This window comes from Dermacentor silvarum, chromosome 6 (assembly GCF_013339745.2).
Source record: "Dermacentor silvarum isolate Dsil-2018 chromosome 6, BIME_Dsil_1.4, whole genome shotgun sequence".
Classification (NCBI taxonomy): Eukaryota; Metazoa; Arthropoda; class Arachnida; order Ixodida; family Ixodidae; genus Dermacentor; species Dermacentor silvarum.
In genome coordinates, this window is record NC_051159.1 from 46,602,098 (window position 1) to 46,624,766 (window position 22,669).

At 47.6% G+C, this 22,669-nt stretch overlaps 1 protein-coding gene across 3 annotated transcripts; it reads right to left on the reverse strand.

Annotated features, from left to right (window-relative positions):
• Window positions 1–250: 250 nt before the first annotated feature.
• On the reverse strand, window positions 251–17,865 carry LOC119455475 (uncharacterized). 3 transcript variants are annotated; one of them, XM_049668811.1, is made up of 5 exons: window positions 17,601–17,865; window positions 10,637–10,708; window positions 5,900–5,947; window positions 5,697–5,741; window positions 251–529 (listed from the first exon to the last, which is right to left on the reverse strand). In XM_049668811.1, exons 1-5 carry the CDS (start codon window positions 17,620–17,622, stop codon window positions 315–317), a joined length of 402 nt encoding a protein of 133 aa, XP_049524768.1. In that variant the 5' UTR covers window positions 17,623–17,865; the 3' UTR covers window positions 251–314. The 3 variants fall into 3 exon arrangements, with proteins under 3 accessions (XP_049524768.1, XP_049524770.1, XP_049524769.1); XM_049668813.1 differs by lacking the exon at window positions 10,637–10,708; XM_049668812.1 differs by lacking the exon at window positions 5,697–5,741.
• Between the last annotated feature and the right edge of the window lie 4,804 nt (window positions 17,866–22,669).

Here is a 22,669-nt window from a genome sequence, read left to right on the forward strand (position 1 = left end):
GTTGGCCACACACCTATTCAGGACACAGCAACTCGTACGCCTGGACTACACTACTTAGGGCTTTTGTTGATGCTATTAGAAATGGCCTCAGGTATAGAGTGACAGTGCTAAGTCAAAAAAAAAAAAAAGCCTCGGCAGGCTTCGACGCTCTTTCCTGCCCTTCTCTTCACATTGTTTCGCGTTCTGTTACACCACAAGAATCGATCTATTGCGAGCGATGTACAACTGCACATTAAGCCGAGCGGTTTTCGAAAGCAATGTATTCCAGGAGCCTGTAGGCGGCACCGTTGCAGGTCAGACGCTTAGAGCGTCGCTCAGCTGTCCATGGCGGGCACGCGGAAAGAGAGTCCTTCGGCGGCCTCTCTGCGCTCGGTGGCTTGAAGTCGAAGGATGGCCTCGCGACGCTCCCGCGCCTCCCGGCGCTTCTTCTGGATGAACGTGGGGATGCCCACGGCGAGGAACATGAGGAACAGGCAGCCCAGCATCACCACCACGGGGCCCGCGGCGCCGAAGTCTTCGTGGCGGCGACCTGCGTGGAGATCGATGAAAAATTTGGAGGAGGCTTAAGCCCCGCCTTTACGATTGGAACGCGACAGAATTCAAAGATCCCTAAATGCGCCGCTTAACGCTGCCGAGGAGGCGAGCGCCATCTGCGTGGTGTTTTTGCAAGTAACCTACCCGGGCGCGCCGCTGTTGGTATGGTAGAACTGCTGGAAAACGTGTTTGTGTTCGAGATTCCTCGTGACAGAATTATCGTACATTCAAATTACAATCCGACGCTATCATGTCTGTAGGTTGTGGTTAAGTCGTACTTTACAATTTTTCTGGCCGATTTTACTTTGAAAAATTCAATTTTGTTCACTAACGCCTTGCGCCACGCGGAGGGCCTGCGCGGTCAGGGTGGTTCGGGATTATTTTTTTCAGCCGCCGACGCCGGCGCTCCCACGCCCATACAGACGCCGTTTTTTCTGCGACACGAGGCCCTTAACGCTATCGCGTGAACACGTTTGTAGCTTGTGCGAAAACACCAACAGCACTGTAGAATGTACCCTGCAGCGATGCACTTGTACGTTTCATGGCTAAAGTAATAACCATAGCACTACTATCACGACTACGTTTAACAGTGACACGACAACTGTCACTTGTACTTACTAATAAATACCACTACTACTGCTATCTACTTCTGCCAACTGCTAATAGTACTACTTCCTACTCTGCCAAAGAATGAAATTGAAAAAAAAATGTCAGGAAAAACGAAAAAGTTCCATTTTTACTACCGAAAATTACTGTCAGTGGAAGAAACCGAGATTATTTCATTTTTTAAGACTGACTTTTTTTGCTTTTTATCGTGAAAGAGATTTTTTTTTTTTTTGCTTTAGCAGTACTGGTTCTTCTATGGTAAAGTAAAAAAAATGACATTGGTACTGAAATTGCAGAAGCACAAGAAAGGGCTGAGATTCTCAGACTCTCCGGCACCACGGCGGGCAGACGACTCCTAACAGAGATGGGCGTCCCCCCGGCTAAGGTCGAAGACTCCTACCAGGGCCTTCCGAAAGAGCAGAAAGACCACATCATCATATCCCCCGCCCCGCGCAATATGCATCCCCAGCGCAACGTGGAAAGAAGGAAGGCCAGGGCCGTGGCGCTCCTACGCCAGGCGACAGAACTCCCTGGCAGCAGCTGCTTCGTTGACGCGGCCCAATATGACAACAGCAACAATTTCACAGTAGTGTCCATCAACCACAGGGGTTCGACCGTTAACGCAGCTTCGGTACGAAGCACGTCGTCATGTGCGGCCGAGCAAGTCGCCATTGCCTTGGCCCTCCTGGACGAGGAACATGCCAACATCTTCAGCGACTCCAGGGCAGCCATCCGCGCCTTCAGCGTTGGCGCCATCTGTAAGGAAGCCTGTCGCATCCTCAACGGCAAAAGCATCGCCACCCACACTCTCACGTGGTTCCCCGCTCACATGGGATCCATCATGGGAGGCCCCGCAAACCTCAACGAGCTGGCCAACTCCAAGGCGCGAGGTCTCGCTCTCCGCGACCATGGAGAACTCCCCGGCCGGCCCGCAGTGGTGGAGAACAGAGATCAACCGACAACATATAATGAAATTACGCAGCATTTTTATCTCGGCAGGAGAGCCTTTCCCCTTCCTCACAAGAAGTTAAATAGAGCGCAGGCATTGACCCTCAGATTATTGCAAACAGACTCGTATCCCAGCTCGGCTTTATTACACAAGCTTTATCCCGACACTTATGCCAGTAGTTCTTGCAGGCACTGCAATGACTTCGCTAGCTTAGACCATATGCTCTGGCGTTGCCGCTCATTGCGATGCACGGAACAAATAAATGAGGACAAGTGGTTCTCCGCTATCAAGAGCCCCGATGCCGGGGCGCAACTATGGGCTGTCCAGAGGGCCCACGATGCGGCGGTCGGGCATGGCCTGACTGTCCCAACGTGGGAGTGGCCCGATGCGCGCTGAGTCGCGTATCCTAAGGACTTTCATTAACGTTTTACATCCATCGATCCATTGGTACCATGAGTGAAATGAAATTTGTTCGTCTCTTTACTATCCTCAATTAATATGCGTGTGCAACTCCACCATCCACGAAATTATAGGCAGATATATGTCGTATGCGCGAGCCAAATGTTTTTAGTTTCTGATTGAGACACAGCTGCAATCAGGGCTAGTCATGACACTCAGAGCATGGATGCAGTCGTTTGTACAGTGTATACTTGGGTGTGCCACGTAGTGCAGGGTCTCTTGGCGTGAGATATATTGTCAGGTGGTCACGTGTCACGTGTTCTCCGTATCATGCTTATTTGTACATGTATGATCTGTTACAAGTGAACGCCAGCATTTGACTATATCTTACAACGTGAAAGATGCGGTCAGGAGGAAAGTAAAATTTACTCCCTTAGCAGAGTAAAACATTTTTCTTTCCGTCAAATTACGGAAAAACAATAAACAGATTATAGGTTACAAGAATTGCCATATTTTTCCAGATTTTTTTTTTATTTCACAAAGTATTTTTACTGTTTTCTGGTACATCTGCTGCTACTTCTACTGAGAAGGTTTTACTGTTTATGGGCACTATTGCTGCTGTTTCTACTACTAAGTGCTGTTGCCGCTGCCGCTGCTGGTTCTCACCCTCCCCCCCCAATCACAAAACAAGCGGGTCAGTAAGAACCCCAGAATTTAACTCTGAGTCGAGCTGTACCAACCGACCAGCCCCGATTGCCACCTTCGCGGGACCTGCTCGCAGACCTGTTACTGAGTAGAAAAGATGCTTGCCTCAGTCGCGATTCCACGTTCTAATAACGTGGGTACTCGCAAGGCTTGACAGCGGAACAGCTGCTTCTTGGGGCCAGTGAACGAGCTCGAACTACACAGAATCTCCACACACGCCCAGGCTCAAGAACTGCGGACGAAGGCTCTCCAGCTCGAATTTGGCCAGCGCGTGTTACGAGAGCGGTGGATGGCGGCCGGCTCGTCGCGGTCGCAATTAACCGAATGCCCCCGTCTCCTCGCTCACGTGGCGTCGTGCCGCGGCCGTGTGGCCTGGGACGAATTGCCGAGCCTGCAGCGACAGGCCTGACGAATGTAGGCGCCGCAAATCGCTTAACGCTGTCACTCCGCCACGCCACGGCGGCTGCCCGCGTTTGTTCTGGACTCGGAAAATCGCGAAAGGCGAAGTTCGAGCGTCTCGTTACGCTAAGATTCATGCCGCCCTTCTGAGCCGGTCACGCTTGGTGGCGACATCAAGTTTTGTGGCATACATGCCCCCCCCCCCCCCCCCCCCTCGCTATGTTGCATGCGCATTACGCCATCCAATATGTGTTAAAATTAGAAGGGTTCGAATATTCCAGATTTCGATTAAAAGTCAAAGAGTTCCTACTAAAATATTAGTATATTGGTTAAATTACTATTAGATGCAAGGAGCGGGACAACTGTGGAAGTGAGGCTTATTTCGATTGATTGCACTACAAGAGCACTGTTTCTATTTCGCGGGCGGGCCATACAGTTATCTCAATTCATATTTTGCTATCGTTCAATTACACTGCCTCGCGTTTAGTAACTAAATACAAATTTATGAAATAAAAAATTGTCATAAACCCGAATGTAACAAGAAGCTACAAAGGAAGCCCCATATGAATTTCTCTGCATCGCAGTTCAGGAAAAATTCGTCCTGGTGCGGGATGTTTTCATCATCTGCGAAGATTTTTTTTTAGAAAGCCGCTGGGTTTCCTTTCTGGTTTCGAGCTACATTCGGGTGGATGACAATTTTCCATTTTATCAACATTTCTCCGCCTTGCGGGATTCCGCAGAACTGATTTTCCATATTAACAAATTTGTTTCGATTTATTATTTGGCAAGTCTCAAAGCGTTTTGTATCCCATTAAATCATTGTGCGGTGTTGCCGTATCTCACTTTGTAACCTTCAACGAATCCAGCAATTATTAAATTCAATTAAATTCCGGGGTATTATGCGCCAGAACCACGAACTCATTACGAGGCTTGCCGTAGTATGGGCCCTCCGGGTTAATCTTGACCACCTTGGTTTATTTAATGTGCACCCAATGCACGGTACACGATCGTTTTGTTTTCTTTGTTTCTATCTTTTTTTCTTCTTGTTTTTTTTTTTTGGGGGGGGGGGGGGGGTGGAGTGGTGGGGTTTGCCGCTATCGGAACGCGGCCACCGCAGGCGGGGTCGAACCTGCGACCTCGAGCCACACCCACCGGTTTACCGCGGCGGCTAACGAACGCAACATTCTACGTGTGCTTGGTGACGGGCCCTTCCCAATATTCCTTAATGTCAATGTACCCTGGATAACTGAAAGCAGTTGTTTCTGGGTTGTACAGTGAAGTAGCAAGCGACATCCACGTAGAACGATTTCTCGGGCCGCGCTGCGGTAGCCGTGTGGCTCTATGCCGTGGCGCTGCTAAGATCAAGGTCGCGGGTTCAACTCTGGCCGCGGGAGCCGCAGTGCAACGAGGGCGAAATGCTAATACACTCGTGAACTTCAATTTAGGTTTGCGTTAGAGAATCTCAGGTGGTCAAAAATAAGCCAACTCGGCGTTTTCATACGACTCCACGAAGCGGTGTGACGTGTCTGAAATTTTGTCAGCCATGGTGGAACAGATGCAAGGAAGAGATAGATAGCACCAGAGTCATTGCAAGCGTAGGCAATGGTACCATATAGTGATAGAGGTATTAAATACGAAAATTAGGATTGAGTGTGCAAAAGTCTAGATGGCGATAGATATAGTAAAATCAGATTAAATCAAGCAGGCTAGGTAACCATTTGTCTCGGTCCCGTTTAAAAGGGAATGTCAATAAATATCATCACCACATCATCATCAACTCTAGCCCGTCAGCCCCATACGTCACACGGCGAAGAGACCAGCCGTTGCAAGGCTGAGGAAGAGGTGACTCTGGGCTATGCGCGCAAGCTATTATTCCAACCTCGGTCTCTTACAAGCCTGATCTCGTAAATACACTGTCAATATAGTCTCCTTCCCTGTGTTTCTCCGCGCGTAACAACGTAATTATTGTTGCAAACGTTTCAGATTCATAGCTATATAATCCATGAGCACTTGAGAGAACGCATACGTGGCATGTCCATGTTGAAGAAGAAAAAGAAGCAAATGACGATGAAGAGCTATTGTAGCGCTCACTCAATTGGCTCACCAGCGATGTTGTTAGGGTGATGACCCACGTGTTCGTCCGGAAATGCTGAGGGCGGAGGAGAACCAAATAAACACGATTAGGACGCTTGCCGCCGGTTGCATGCAACACTTGCTAACGCTACAGTGTAAACTGTATACCCGAGCATGGCTCAGAACTCTGAAAAACCAGCGACATAGCGGCGTAACGGAGGTGGATGTTATCACCTTTGAGAAGCTGTTGAGCCTCTGTGACGGGACTCTGGAAGGACACATCTGCAAAGATGTCGAGCGAATTAAAAAGGCGTCATTGATTTGCGTATGAGGTGGCTATATAGTTAACGCGGAAGCGCTTAAAACCAACTCCGTTCTGACATGTCACAATCACACTTGGTTGATTATAATTCCCTCGCTTGCTGAATTTCTGTCTCTATGAACAAAAGAAATGACTCTAGAAACATAGGTAGTAACCGCAACCTATATGTAGAAAAAAATAAAGGCGCGTTGTAGGCTTCAAAAAAGGCAATGGTGTGCACTCCTTTGTACACTTCCTCGCAAAGCAGAATTGTATTGTGGCGAAGCATTTGCATAAGTTTTGTTGCGTCAGTGGGGAAAAACGAGATCTTCATGCCAGTCATAAGCTGCTCTGCAGGCCTGACAGTAAGTATCTTAGCCGTTCAAGTGCTCCTACTGTGGTCGCAGACGACGAGGGCAGGTGCATATAATTACGGGGCGCACACCAGACCATTGTTCCCGATATAGAGCAGCGGAAGATAATTTAGGGAAATAGAAAAGGAGGAAGGGGAAAAAGAGGGGGGGGGTTGCGAGAGAATGGAGGCTGAATTCATCCACTAGATACAGTGAGTTGGGTCAATCCCATGCGCGCGCAAATAATTTAAAATATTTAAGTTATGAACGCTATAGATTAACTTATGCCTGGCTCGCCCTTGCCATTAGTGTGAAGATGTTTCACCACAATACACAAGATTACTCACTCCACCAGTTCCATTCGCCTCTATTAGTATGCTTCGCCACAATATACTGTTTTCGTGCTCTTTCTTTTAATTTCTTTTCTTCTATTTCTTTTTTTTTTTTGCAATTTGTCAGTTTCTAGATAAGTTCAGTAAGCTCCACCGCAATCCTCAACTTAAGCGAATGGCTTTACCGCAGTGCACAATTGCATGTGCACATTGTTGTGCACTTTAAGCATTAAAAGAGTATATCAATGTATTATCATGACGATCAATCGACGGGTTAAACCCCTACAATAAGTGAAAATAAGCGGTTCATCATTCAAGACATCCGTTTTATAAAACTTAAGGCTATTCGCTTAAAAGTGTGGCTGAAAGAAATTGCGATTGCAAGTTGAGGTCTCTGTCGCACAAATTGGCGCCCACGTACGAGCCCTTGCTCATCGATCGCCGCTTCAGTTGCGCGTTCACAAACTTGCATTACAAAAAGCGCGCGCTTTGTGACAGCCTGTTTGCTGTGGCTATGTGGCTAGGTACTGCGGTGCCATCTAGCCGGTATATTCAGAATGACAACTGTCGCTCCACGGCCGCCTGGATCGGCGCGCGCGGCGGGGTTGCTACGGCCGTCCCATTCGACGCGCGCCCCATTGAAAACATGTAATTGAGGAAGTTGCCCCGCGCGCCGTGAGGCGGCGCTGTGCTCCCACCCCTCTGCTGACGGCGTCGCGGCCGTGAAGATGCTTGGAGAGATGCTCATTTGACATCGTGCACGTGGTGAAGATAGGTTGATTGTTGGCCCAAAGTGGACTGACAGTTGCAAGAAACTGCACGAGAATCAAGGCACGTGGTGATAGATTCTTAAGCCGGCTTTACACAGCGAGGGTGTTTCTTTGTAGCATAATACGATAGAGATGCAGCTAACGCATAGGCAGGGTGTTTGCGCGACTTTGCGTGGCGCATTGCATGCGCCTTGAGACGTATTCTGGCGAGCGAGTTGCCGCTGTGCCGAAGCGCTTCCCCTGACCACGCTCGTCATTCTTTTCTTGCGCTCGCTGTTCCCTTCAAAAAGAAAAGTATTTCATCATCGTGGTCACTGTATGGCTACGTTCTCGGGTCGAGCGCTGTGTTCACAGAAGTCTTCATATACAGAAATCACGGTGGTAATAATAATTTTGCAGTACATTTTCTCCAGCCTGATGTACCGGCCGAATTAATTATTCGGGGCCCTTGCATGCGCGTCGCATTTACAATGTGAAGTTCCCACGATACATCAGTGGTGCTGAAGCGGCTTTTCCACCAAGCCTCGAACAACTATATGTTACTTGGAAGTGTTGCTGCTGAAGGCCCTGTGTAACTAGCATATATGCTTTCATATGCATTTCACATTGTTGTACCACATTGAATTGAGGCAAGTGATTTGTTTTTATAATCTCGCCTGAAATTCTGCGTGTAATTTACTGTATTTTTCAAAAACATGCCGTACTGCTGCGTGCCATGCTGCAAGTCGAGCACCAAGAAAAAGCTTGGTCTAAGTTTTCACGCATTTCCAGTGGAGGAAACTGGAGCAGTGGAGCTTTAATTTGTCCTCACTTAGAGAGCTGCCCTCTTTTTGCTTGCCAGCTAGGCAAACGAAAAGCATGCATCAGCGATTTCTTCATGAATTGCAAGCAAATTTATAAAGCCCCTACACTCAAATATTGGCGCAGTCGTTACGGACACAGCGGCTTACCGCAAAAAACTAATGAGTAAGCCACTGAGCCGAAAAGTTATCCGCGTTTGAAGGAGTACTGCGAGTGCACAAGCGCTGTGTGTTTGCTATCGTAAATAAATTGTAGGTATTGTGAATGTGTTATGCTGGTAATTTCGCCATGAATACAAACATGGTATTCAATTATTTACTGATGGCTCAGAAAGTTGCTGAAAAATGTCTGTCCGTGGCTGTCGACTCGGGTAAGCAGCTTGATACTTCGTGCAGGAAGACGCGCGATGAGTTCGCTTATTTAACACGATTATTTAACACAATAAACAACGCATTCGCATGTACAGATGCAAGACTGCCGCGACTTCAGCTCTCCATTTAAAAGCACCGAGTCATATCTCTCGCTTTCCAAGGCGTATTTTGACAGTCAATTGGTCAAGCTGGGGAAAATGCAAGTCATAAACAAAAGTTTGCGGGCTGCGGATTCGCGCAAAAAAAAAAAAAAAAAAAATCTTGGTTGCCTCGTCAGTCAGCTGCCATTCCTTCTAGCAGATAGAGCTCGAATGCCTTCTCTCGCGTGCAGGCTTTCCATTGGCATGCTGCGCTTGCGCGCGCGGATGTAATTTTCCCTCAAAACTTTGGCTTACGAGTGTACGCGTTTTTCGGGCAGCATCATCCTGACAGAGGCTGGAGTGCAAAGAAGAAAAAAAAAAATAGCGTCAAGGGGACATTGGTGCTTTTGTGTGCCTTTTTGTTCGGCACAACTTCTCGCGGTTTCTTATGAAGCGATATTTTCATTATAGCGCGAATTATAGCGCAAATCGTCTCGCGCGCAGCCGTAGCAAGGGAGTTGAGGGGTGGGAGGCGCGCGCCGCGGTGCGGCGAAAGCAGCGGTCGCGCCCCTTTCCGCAATTGCACCCTCTCCGTCCGAATGGGACGGCCGGAGCAACCCTGCCGCGCGCGTCGATCCAGGCGGCCGTGGTCGCTCCCGAGATCGCTGTGTAATGGCTTGCTTTCATTATCGCCTATTTGCTGAAAGATAAAATAAGATTTGGATGTTTTACTTGCCAGAACCGCGATCTTACTATGAGGCAGGTCGTAATGGGGGGGCTCTGGATTAATTTTGACTGCCTGAGGTTCTTTAACGTGCATTCAATGCTCGTCTTTTGAGTAGGGGTGTGAGAAAATTTGAAATTTTCTAAATGAACCGAATAGTATTTGCTATCGATTGTATACGATTCGAGATTCGAAATTGTTGTGTATTTATTTCTGTTTGAAAGTAGGAGATAACTACTGCCGTATAGAATATACAGGGAGGAACAGTTATACGAGTTTTAAATTTTCGGAGTGGTTTTGCTGCACTAGGGCTGTGGCTGCAACGCTGATACAACAGTAACTGAACGAGCATATGGAGGAAATAACTTCTGCCGAACAATTTTATTTAATCAATAAGGATGTTAGATCGCATTTAGATGTTTCATTGTCATGGCGCACCATGGCACTGTTCGTAAATTAGAGGCTCCTCAGTAAAGCGGGTGTCTAACTTTAATCGGCATTAGTGGCCTCTCATATTGCTTTAGAAATAGTCTTTTTTAAATAAAAGATAAATATTGGGTATTTCATTTAGTATTCGTAGGTAACCTTTTCTCGAAATTTTTTGTTCAATACGATTCGGAAATTTCGCTATTCGAAATCCCCTCTAGGACTGAGCAGAAATATGAAGGCTTCAGACACGACGGCACGAACCAGTGCCTATGACGATAAAAATTTTGCGTTATCTGAGTTCACGAAGGCACGTATTACATAGAAGACGTTTCATACAAGCGAACCAGTGCGAGAAGTAAGGATAATTTCCTATTGTAAGCACAAACACTCATCTAGTATTACAGTACAGAATGGGAACCTAATTTTGAAATGACGGCCTCAAAACTGGTTTTCAAGAAAAATAAAAGTACAGGCATCGAAACGAAAACTACTATGGGCTGCTGTTCAGACAACCAGTGGGAACTTCAGTTTGATGTTCCTAATATAATGACAGGGGCTGTACGGCACTTGCCTCTTGGGCTTCCTCCAAGGTTTACATCTCTCAGACCCGCACCCTTGGTACGAGACGGTAGGCTCACTTTTGGCGGGCGCTGTTGCCATCGGCAGTTCGTACAGATCAGTTGCACAGAGTGGCAAGTGTTTCAGCATCCTGCTCTCGTTGATGTCGCTGCTGTTCGAGTGCATCAGCTGCCCGGCTGCCACTAGCACTGATTTTACGCATAAAGAAATTATCATGAAGGCGATACTCACTTGGCACTATGAAAGGGCTCTCACGCGAAAGTAGCCTGGTGACATTACGAGTTGCATTGGCACCAAGAATCCCTGCAACAGAAAGAGACGGCCGTATGTCAAGTCCGTCCGGTGTGAACAGAAATGCAGAAAACAAAACAAAACAAAATACGAGGAAATGTTTGCCGTAATCATCTCTCTATTTTGCGAACGGCGACGACTAATAAGTTGTTTACTGCGATGAATGAGCCCCGAGGTTTTGCAGAATTATCGGGTCTAACGTCAAGAAGCTGCAAAGTGGCCAACGAACCATGACGTAGCCATGGAAGTGCTTAACACTTCCGTGGTCCCTCCACTGTGGCGTAATATAATGTAATGTATGTAGTGGTAATGCGCATAAATCACACAGGACAAATGTATAGCATGTCCTCACTAGGCACTTGTTAATTCTACCCCACCTGTCCATCTTCTCTTTCACATCTTCCTTAGGCCACTTCTAGTCCCCCCGAATTCCAGCCAATCCCGATATACGTTTAAGCTAATCCTGACGTTGGACACATCATTACCGTTGGCGAACAGTCAACAACTTTTGCGAATTCGGCCTTCGGAAATTTGCTAAGTGTTTCAGGAGTGGATGGCGGAATAATAAAACGTCATTGTGTACCCACCAATGTCTGTGCCTCGAAAACAGGCTATGGCTGCTTTGTCGATAATCAACCTTTACCGATAACAATTTAATTATTTATGCTCGACTGGGCATCGGCAAAATTTATGACGTCATGACGAGACACTGCGGGAACTACGAGGTGGTTTCGCTACCTTTATATCGTGTTTGCCTATTTTCTGGAGGGCAAAACACCTCACTGTGGTGTTTTAAACACCCCAAAAGCGGAGGGTAAAACACCCCACTGCTGCAATTTGATTCGTGAAGCATCGCACGTGGGATGTGATGTTTCTAACAATAGGAATTGTGTCATCTTAATTTCCCTTTACTCCACAGTTTCATTTTTTTTTCATTCTGAACCCTTTCAGAGCCCAACGAATCCTGCAGGAATCACAACTTTTTGCTGGAAATATCTACCGTCAAGAAAAACAACAAAGAAAACTATTTTAGAAGCGTGAGTGTCAACAATGGTCATCACATATTTGTTGACTTCGCGCCGCAGATAAATATTTTTATCCGTAAAATTTCGCAAGGGTCCATGTGTGGCGCATCACGTTGAGGTTAGCCCTCCGCGCTCTATTTTTGGAGCTTGCTGCCTAATGCATATCGCCGGCCCTCGATGGCACGAAAGTTGTCTTCAAATAGGCCTTGGTCATATTTCGCACAATTATGGTTTTGAGTTGTGAAGGTGTGAAAAACCAGGTCCTGCTCACAACTCAACTTCTTCGCAGTTCGAAAGAAAGCCCTTCAATTCATTGCCAGAAACTGCAGTGAGAATTTTTTATTTCCCTGAATTTTACCATGCAGGTGTTTGTAACCTAAATTTTCACTTCAAAATTTGTACCAGGAAAGCTTCAGTAAAATATTGAACAAAAATATAGAATCAACAATTTATGTGCAAGAAACATTGAATGCTCGTGAGCTTTCCTTGGCTTCCAAGAAGGATGACGTCAGCTTAAATTTATCACGCACAAAGGAGCCCTTGAAACCAGAAGAAATTGCTCGCGCATAAAATAGTTCTTTACGAGCTAAAACGTGCTTGACTCCTGTCTGTTGGTAAGAGAGGTTAGATTCTCATCCTCCTAAGACTACTTGACACATGTCGTGAACTCAATGTCTCCTTTGTTTCATGATGTAGTTCCTCAGAATTAAGCTTTCCTGTAAGGATGGGATAGTAGTTTTATCAGCTGTGTAAACTTGGACATGCAGCAGCACCAGCAACGCGCAGAACTGTTGTCGACGCCGTCGGCGTTTTGCCCGCTTTCGCACCGAACGGGCGCGGCGTTGGTGACTGTTGCTGGTGCCTCTGGGAGCGGCTCGGAGGTTTTCGTCGAGATCAGAATGGGACACTCGTCGAGCAGCGTCGTAAATCTTACCCACCTTCTCGCCTCGCAACGCTTTTGTATAAATACGCATTTGGTGCCGCAGCTTAACGTCGCCTCCCCTCCTTCCTTCCGTCCCGTCCCCCCGCGGTCTTTCGCGCGACGGAAGAAGTCGCGTTTGCTCTCTATATATGGTGATTGTAAAGGAGGAAAGAGACGCTTAATTCTGCAGACCTTCAGGGAGCACGGCGCAGAACGCGTGTTTGCTCTCCGACGTGCGTTCGCTCCCCGTGAAAGCGCGCGTCCGGAGCGCCCTTTCACTCGCAGATACAGCGTCCGGAGCGCAGCGACGATTTCATCGCCGTTGACGTCATACGGAACCTCACGGCGACGGCGACGGCAGAAATCCGCTTTGGAGTGTCCATATAATTGCTATCGCAATAAAAAAAACGCTGGTGTACCATGCATCTGGTGCAGGCTAACGAACTTAATCGTGGTCGAACTTAATCCGGAATAGCCTATTACGTCGTAACTAATATGCAGATTGTGGTTTTGGCACGTAAAGCTGCACGACATTTCATTGCTATAGACATTATATGGACCCACGAGGTGTATTTGTAATTGTAAGCACTCATTCGGTGTGAGCGTTGTCGTGGTGTCCCGCTATAGATAATGGCACTATGCGCCACCCGTGATAGTGAAGGTTTAGAAGGTACCACCTTCTTTCAGCGCACAAAGAAAAACACAGGACTAAAAGGAACGACGCTGACATGCACGCGTCGTCACTTTCAGTCCTGTGTCGTTCTTATTTGTGCGCTAAAAAGAAGTTGTTGCTAAGGATTACCAACATGCCCGAGCATATGCTCTTCCCAAGGTGCTCCCGAGACGGGCGCGCAATGCGTTTAGCTGCAAAAGCGACGAAGCCAACTGGACCCACATGTCACGATCCGCTCAATCGGCACTTCCGGAGCCAGAGCACCATTCGGGCTTCCACGGCGGCTGCATGAGCGTTTTAAACACAAACACTAGTGTTTCTACCTTGTGCCTAGTGAGCTGCTGCATGCTTACCGCACCGCGATGCCTACACTATCGTCCGAGAGGAACGATCAATAAGTGTCAAGCTAACTTTATTTCATCCTTTCTATGAACCCTGACAAAACACCGGTGGTCTTCCTTCGGTCTCGCATCGACCATGCACTGTCGAGGCGCGGTCTTGGGCACGCCTTCATCACGCAAGCGTTCTGAGATGCATTCAGTGCAACGCCAAACGTTGCTATCTCCTTTAACGCTTCTCCTGCGGACTTAACTGAGAGACTTAAAAAAAATATTGTTTTTTTCTTGGCGAGGCACTTTGCCGTATCGGGTATGTGTCTTCCTAGCCTTTATTGGGGGCAGTTGATGAATATATACCGTTCACAAAGGCGGTGCAGCACAAAGAAAAAAAATTGTAAGCACTCCGACGCTCCTGATAATCCTCTCACGCGAGGTGTGACGCGACTGATTAGGGAGCCTACATACAAGCGCCCCCTACGCCTGATTGTTGCGCCTAGTGACTCCGCCCAATTCTGACCCCCAACTCGATCAGGAAGACGCTGTCTTTGATCGACTTCGATTAGACGCTAAATCGCGTTCCAACTTTTTTGTAATAGGCCCACTCTGCAGATTCGGAAAGAATTGCACATTCTCTTTTTATACAAGAAAGTAAGAACGAAGAAAGAGACAAAGCGTAATGTTAAGCAAGTGTAGGCTTCATGATGCCGTGAATAAGGCGCGGAAATTTTATTGCGATAGCAATTATATGGACACTCAAAAGCAGATTTCTGCCGGCGGCGTCGCCGTCGCCGTGAGGTTCCGTATGACGTCAATGGAGATCAAATCGTCGCCGCGCGCCGAACGCTGTATGTGCGAGTGAAAGGGCGCGAGGGGCGCGTCTTTCACGGGGAGTGAACGCACGGCGCAGAACAAACGCGCGTTCTGTACCGTGCTCCCTTAAGGGCTGCAGAAGTAGGCGTCTCTTTCCTCCTTTACAATCACCATATATGTAGAGCAAACGCGCCTTCTTCCTACGCGCGAGAGGCCGTGTTTGAGGGGGGGCAGGGGGAGGGAAGGGAGGCGACGTTTAGCGGCGGCACCAATTGCCTATTTATATCAGAGGCTCCGGCAACAGTCACCAACGCCGCACGCATTTTGAGCGAACGCGGGCAAAACGCCGACGGCGTCGACAACAGTTTTGCGTGTTGCCGGTGATGCTGCATGTCCAAGTTTATACAGCTGATAATGCTAATATCATTTACTCCGTATAGCTCTCTACAAATTTGCTATCGCAATTGATGCTTCGCCTTTCAGGTGAAACTGCGACAACTTTTTTTATTATAGCATTTCAATCCTCCCACATAATGACACTGTGAAACAGTGAGACCGTATTTTTTTAATTATTATTATTATTATTATTATTCTTATTATTATTATTATTATTATTATTATTATTAATATTATAATGAAGACAACTATGGTGCCACCGCACGCTTCGCTGTACACATAGCTGCGTAATCTAAACTTCCGTAAAAAAAAAGTTGTCGCAGTTTCACCTGAAAGGCGAAGCATCAATTGCGATAGCAAATTTGTAGAGAGCTATACGGAGTAATGATACTAGCTTTATCAGCTGTATAAACTTGGACATGCAGCAGCACCGGCAACACGCAGAACTGTTGTCGACGCAGTCGGCGTTTTGCCCGCGTTCGCTCAAAATGCGTGCGGCGTTGGTGACTGTTGCCGGAGCCTCTGATATAAATAGGCACTTGGTGCCGCAGCTAAACGTCGCCTCCCTTCCCTCCTCCTCCCCCCATCCCCTCCTTCTCCCACGGCCTCTCGCGCGTCGAAAGAAGGGCGCGTTTGCTTACATATATGGTGATTGTAAAGGAGGAAAGAGACGCCTACTTCTGCAAGCCCTTAAGGGAGCACGGCGCAGAACGCGCGTTTGTTCTCCGCCGTGCGTTCACTCACCGTGAAAGCGCGCGCCCCTCGCGCCCTTTCACTCGCACATACAGCGCTCGGCGCGCGGCGACAATTTCATCTCCACTGACGTCATACGGAACCTCACGGCGACGGCGACGGCGACGCCGACGGCAGAAATCTGCTTCTGAGTGTCCATATAATTGCTATCGTAAGAAAACAGAAAGCAGAATCAACGAACGACTTTAGTATCAATCTTCATCACGTCGGAGTGCAATGCAAAGCACACATGTCCCCACTATGGCGTGCCAAATATACCGTGTAACGACCCTCCGATTTATATCTGGTTAAAGCAATAGCTAAAACGCTTAAAACCCTCCTATATCGCTGCAACTCTGAACGGTTCCTTAGGTCAGCGGTGAGAGAGGAACAGATAGAGAAAGCTTTTTATTGAACTACAGACAAATCTGCCAGCGTATATAAGTAGGCGCCTACTTCCTACTCTGCAGAGCGAAGGGGATCGGGGACTCAGAGGCCGTAGGAGAAGGAGGGTGGAAAAGGAAAAAAAAACACGAAAAGATATGATCACGGTATTTACGGGTGAAACACAGGTGATAGTCTTCATGTAAACATGGTACAGTTTGTCAACAAGGCCGATCTGTGCAAGGAATATAAAAATAATTTTCAAAGCTAGGCATTGCTTTGTAGGAGAAGGCATTTTTCACAGCGAAGCTGTTAGCCACCAGTTGGTCGGAATTTTTCGTCAAAGTCTCCCCCCCCCCCCTTTACCGCCAAAAAAAAAGCAAAAAAAAAAAAAACGGCGGCTGGAAAGGGGGTTTTTCTTTGAGTTTTCTCGTAACAGAATTTATGTTTTCTCGTACATTTGAATTACAATCCGATGCTACCATGTCTGCAGGTTGTGTGTAAGTCATACTTTACGAATTTTTGGACGCATCTTACTTTGACAAATTCAATTAGTTCTATCAGGCACTCGTGCCAGGCGGAGGGCCTACAAGAGTCAGTATGTATGCTGTGCTAACGGCAGCGTCCTCTAGCGGACGCGACGACTCTGACCTCAAACGGTAGCTGGAAAACTGCTTTGCCTTTCAGTTACTGCTTAAGATATTTATGTTCTCTCCTACATTCGAATGAAAATCAAAGCTGTCATGTCTGCAGCTTGTGTGTTTAAGTCGTACTTTATGCATTTTCTGGTGTAATTTACATTTATCCATAATTTAGCTCAATGAGGTACTTGCGCTTGGCAGACGGCCTAGAATAACTGATGTATACTGCATTTCCACACACGTGCGTGCGCGCGTGACCTACGTCGCTTGTGGGGGTGGTGCTTGTGTGACGTCATATAACGTCAGTGTGGAACTTGTCTAGCATCCGCACCATTTAACTGTACATCCAATTTAACCGAGTTGAATGGAGGCGGATTTTTTTTTCTTTACATACACTACCATATCATTGCCAGACATTACCGTGGTAGATACAGAAGTTGGTTACGTGGGCAATAAATCAAACATGACACAGCATACGTTAGCATACACAAAAAAAAAACACCACACTGTATGAGTGTACATGTAACAGCAGAGCATGTTAAACACACGCGTAAGACATTACAAAATTTCGTGTGAGACACACATATTGATTGAGATCGATACATACGTCGGAATAAATTTAAAGAGTGCACAAGCATGTCTTAGTATTCTTCTTAGTATTCATAGGACCTAGTATTCGTCCTAAATGTAGTGGTTCTTGGGATACTCAACTCATTCTTGCGCAATAACGAGTTCTCTCGTCTTTGTAACCTACACTTTCCAACAAAATGTGTTTCACAGTTTCGAATATGCACAGGTATCACAATCAATGTTACGTGACCCATTAAAGCAACGGCATGCAGTGATATTGCTCTTAAGTGAAATGCGCTATCTACAGGGATGGCAGGAAGGGTAACACAAACCGGCTACCGATCAGATGTGCTGCGATGTAACTCCAAGCGTGAAGGGAAGAATGAAGAATAAACAGAAAATGTCATACGCACCGAGCAGGTAGCTAGCCTCCATGCCAGTTTGATGATGAAGCTAGTGATTTCGAAGAGCACTTCACTTTGTCTTTCTCCTCCTCTATGCTCCGTGACCGGGTCCTAGACTACGCTCTGTACACAGAAGAAATAACAACGAAAGACAGAAAAGGCTACCTAAACAGCAGTGAGCGATCGTAGAATTTGCGGAGCTTCATGGCAAATATTCATTTACGACAGAGTGGCCGTAGAAGGAGACCGCGCACGACGACCTGTGAATCATTACAGTTCGAAAACAGAGGCCCACTGGTCACTGGGAAGAATTTTTTATCACCACTCATGGGAAGTGACCGCCTCCATTTTTCAGAGCCACGATAAACCACGAGTCTGCGATTAGTGAACCTTCAGCGTGCCGCATTCAATGGCGGCTCGTCCTCCTTATTATAAAAGGTTGTTGAACCGCTTGCACTACCGTTGCACGCTCATCTACAGCCGTGCGTATTCGAGGGCCAGCGACTATACTTATCTTGCAGACGGCAAAAAAAAAAACTGGCGCTCGGAATAACACACGCAGCGGCGAGATATTACCACCCCATGCCTAAGGCGAACTCCAAGTGTTATCAGGCTTCTTTATTTATAACTACAAGCTCGGCAGTGAGTGTTGATGATTTAATAGCACAGTTATCAGGTACAACGTCACCGAAACTCTCACATCTCTGAAAGACGTCGTAACGGCGAGCGGCTCCGAATTAATATCCACCCCCTGACATTCGTTATATGCGCCCAATAGGCGGTACGCGAACGTTGTATCATTTCCCCATTATGCAATCACTGCGGGAGCCCAAGCCGCGACCTCGCGATCGGTAGAATAATGCCATAGCCAGGGCGCCATCGGACGGTTAATTTTCACAATGTAATGCTAAAGATTGCGCAAAAAGACACAATTGAAAGAAATGCTGATCATACATATTATAGGCATTAACAAACCTTTAATTTGTTCAGAATAATCAATGCGTCTCGAGTAAATGGGAGCAGATTTTAATTACCTACTCCCCTGCCAAATAAAGAACTAAAGAAAGAAAAGCTTTATGAAGCCGCGCAAACAAAATATATAAGCTGGTATAATGTGACAATTCAATTAAAGATATTTAATTTGACCTGCCGCGGTAGCTGAGCTCGAGGTCGCGCTTGCTGAGCTTGCGTTGCTGAGTTCGAGGTTGCGGGTTCGATGTCGGCCTCATCGGTTGCATTTCGATGGAGTCGGAATGAAAAAATGCTCGTGAGCAGTACCTTAGTTGCGCGGTAAAGAACCCCAGTACATCGAAATTATTATTAGTGAGCTCCTGAACAACACTTTGGCAATGTGGTGAACGCCGTTAAACTCATGGATCCGGGACCACAAAGAGGTGCGACGCACTGGTAACTAATTTCCATCGCATTTACCCTTAAATCGCCTCTGATTTATATTTTTTTTCTTATCGTGTACGGTTCACGACTAGCCGACCCCGTCGACAACGTCGGCGGACGGCTGCTATGACGACTGCCGTAGCACTAAAACGAAAAGAACTGGAATAAATACGCTGCATTATTCCAGCCTAGGGGCGGGCAATGTAAGCATTCTTTTCCCTTTATTCTATTGTTTTCTTATCATCCATCGTTCTAGGAGGGGAGTCGACTGCGACGATAACGCAGGCGGACCGGCGCTCTCACGACGCGCGAAACGGAATAACATCATTGTAATAATATTGCGACCCCCGGTCAACGACGCGGTGGCGAAGGTACTAGGTATATTCAATTCAGCCAAGTTTGTATGCACCTTCTGCGCCTATTAACGATGCAGTGCACCTAGGCCTTCGATTCCTCAAGGTGCAGCGGTGCACCCTGCACCCCCGTGCTCGATTGCATGGAGTTGCTGCATGACAAGGTGTCGCCGCGGTGCAGTGCATCCTTGAACCTTGCAGTGAGTGGGTGCAGCCTCGCACGCCATAGCGGGCACCACCTGCACCTCTTCGTTTGTGGTGCCGTACACCTTTTCTGAATCGAACAGACCTACTGATGATCGAGGTACAACAAGGACCACGATGACCTAAAGCAGATGGCGGCCGACGACGATATGTCAGCTACGACCATGACAGCCCGGCGACTTACACGTCATGACCCTGAGTGTGCCATGGATGAGAGCGGATAGAGCGCTGTTTTGTTCTGAATTCTGTAAAGGAAACACGATGACGGTAAACATGGCGACAATGTCTGCGACAAAGGCAGGAAGTTTGGTTGAAACATGTGCAGTCGCAGCGGTAAAAGATTAGCACAAGTGACTGGTGGCCGGAGCGGCAGATTCCATTTCCCAAAGCCGTTAGAAAGCGTGTCGTGATTTTTGCCGCTCCGGCCGCCAGTCACTTGTGCTAATATTTTTTTTCCGCCGGGACTGTACCTCAAGCTCCAATCGCTGTAAGAGTTATGCGTAATGGAGAATCGAAAGTAAAAAAAAAAGCATAGTCTCGATAACACAGCGAGATTAGCGTATACGCCCCAGTGAACAATTTCTTGATCTTTATGTAAGAAATAAATAAAAGTCTTCTTTGGAAAAAAAACAGCCAGCGCAAGGATGCGTCTTTTCGCGTCTCGTGTCGCCTATCGACGTAATCTTATTCTGCGTAAAACATATCCGTCTCTATCGCCAGGCGGGCCTTAGGGAGCAGTGTTTTGCACAAGAAACGAGTCGGCCATTGTGCGAGTGCTAGTCCAGAAGCTGCGGTCACAATATGCATTTTGTTTTGTTTTGTTTTGCTCCGTATGCGTCTGATGCCGGAGATGCGAGGAGTGATGCGGTGACGTTAGCAAGGGTACTCGCCTGTATCGTTTGCTACGTCTCTAGCGTAGTTGCTGTAAATATGTTACTTTGCGTCCGCTTAAAATATATACATTTGTTGTGTATATGTATTGTTGCATGCAGTTGTACTCGGCGCATTACAAGATGAACAAACACCAGTTAGCCTCATTTCTTTATTGAACCTTATGAATCCGTTTAGGGGCAATATTAACTACGGCAGACTGGTGGAAATACAATGACTTGTCAGTCTTTTTTTTTTTCCTTTGTGTGTGAAAAGTCATGAACCACACCCAAACACACAAACAAACAACAAAAAGAACAAAGGTATTTGAGGTCCTCTAATATTTAATACGTCGGCGGGGCTAGGTTTCTATAGGCACACACCTCGGTGTCCAAGGCGAGCGTTCCAATCTTGGCATGATACGTCATGTAGATTTTTAACGCGATAGCGTTAAGGGCCCCGTGTCGCAGAAAATCCGGCGTCGGCGTTGGTGTCGTTGTCGGCTTTGGCGTTAAGCATCGGCGTTTCGCGGAAATAATCATGCCGAGCCGCATCATCCCGAACTACCCAGATCACACAGGCCATCCACGTGGCGCAAGGCGTTAGTGAACAAAAATTGAATTTCTAAAGTAAAATCCGTCAGAAAAATCGTAAAGTACGACTTAACGACAACCTACATGCGTGATAGCGTTGGATTGTAACTTGAATATACGAGCCTGATAAGCAGCCAGGGATCTTTGAACGCTATCGCGTTCCACTGTTAAAGGCGAAGCTTAAGCGTCCTTTAATTCTGATGGTGTGTAGCTGTACTTCGGTTCTAGACAACATTGAGGGGAATGTTGAAAACCAAGCCTTTCTAAATTTTGGACACGCGTGCGCCTCGGGGAAACACCCAAACAATTAATAAACCAATAAAAGAAGGCCTAGGGCCTTCATATTTTCATATAAGAACGGAATAAATTTCTCCTGTAAAACGGCTTCCCAGCAATGCATTTGTGTTTAAATGTGAAGCCGGCTTTAAGGGGAACAGTGTAAGCTTAGTGTTTGTAAGCTGGCCTTCCCATGTTGTGTGGCAGTGAAGCCTACTCATAAAAATGTGATGCGAACGGAGCCTGATAACGCTATTGCGTTCCGCGCTTAAAGGCGAAGCTTAAGCGTCCTCCAATTTTTTTTAAATGCGAATGCATTTCTTAGTCGGGGCATGTCAGGCGTCTGTCGGTGTCCGCGCGCCGGCAGGTGTTATCTCTCCGCTCTCACTCCCTCTCCCATAGCAACAGCTGCGGGCGCGCGCGCTTATCCTCGCCCCTAGAAACCGGAGCAGTGCTGCGGCGGAGTAGCGGAGAGTGAGTGGAGAGGAGGAGCGCGCTCTGGCGTGTGAGGGCACTCGCATCGCGGGAACTCGGCGGAGCTCCCGCGTGTGTGGAGAGAGTGTAAAAGAGGGTAGGTGAAGTGCTTCGCCGCTCCTTCTCTCGCCGTTCGCTCTCTCTCCTCCCTGCGCCCCACTCTCCGTTCGCTCGCTCGCACGTATATATAAATGGAGTGAAGCGCGCGCCTCACTCTCGACCGTTCGCTGGCTGGGCGTCTCTAAAGAGGGTAGGTGAAGTGCTTCGCCGCTCCTTCTCTCGCCGTTCGCTCTCTTCTCCTCCCTGCGCCCCACTCTCCCGTTCGCTCGCTCGCACGTATATATAAATGGAGTGAAGCGCGCGCCTCACTCTCGACCGTTCGCTGGCTGGGCGGCTCTCAAGGCGATGGCAGAAGTCGGTGAAGGTGAATGTCTGACGGCAACGGTACCCCAAGCAAGAAGTGTAATACAATCCAACCCGAGCATTACACCTCTCGCTGGAGGTGACGTCACTGACAACTTTGCTACTACTTTGCTCGAAGCGGCAAGGACGGCGAATACTGCGGCGTTAATCTCGTTGCTAACGTGTATGGGAACCTCATATCGCATGCCGTTGCCACCTCGCCCGTTCGAGACACGTCTCCGTACAAAGACTTCTACACCCTTGCCTACACCGGAGACGGAGTCTTTGTGGTGACCGAGTACCTCGCGCCGAACCTCGCTCGTGACGCCGTTGCCGCGCAACTGGACGCGGCTATGGAAAGTGTGTGTGTGCGCTCCAAAGTATCTGACCCCGTCGTCTTGGTTGGTGATTTTAACGTGGACGTGAGAAAGAAGAGCGGCGAGTGGTTGGTGGAATACATGCGGACAAAGTACTCTATGCAGTGTGCCTCCGCCGAGTCCGACAAGTGTCC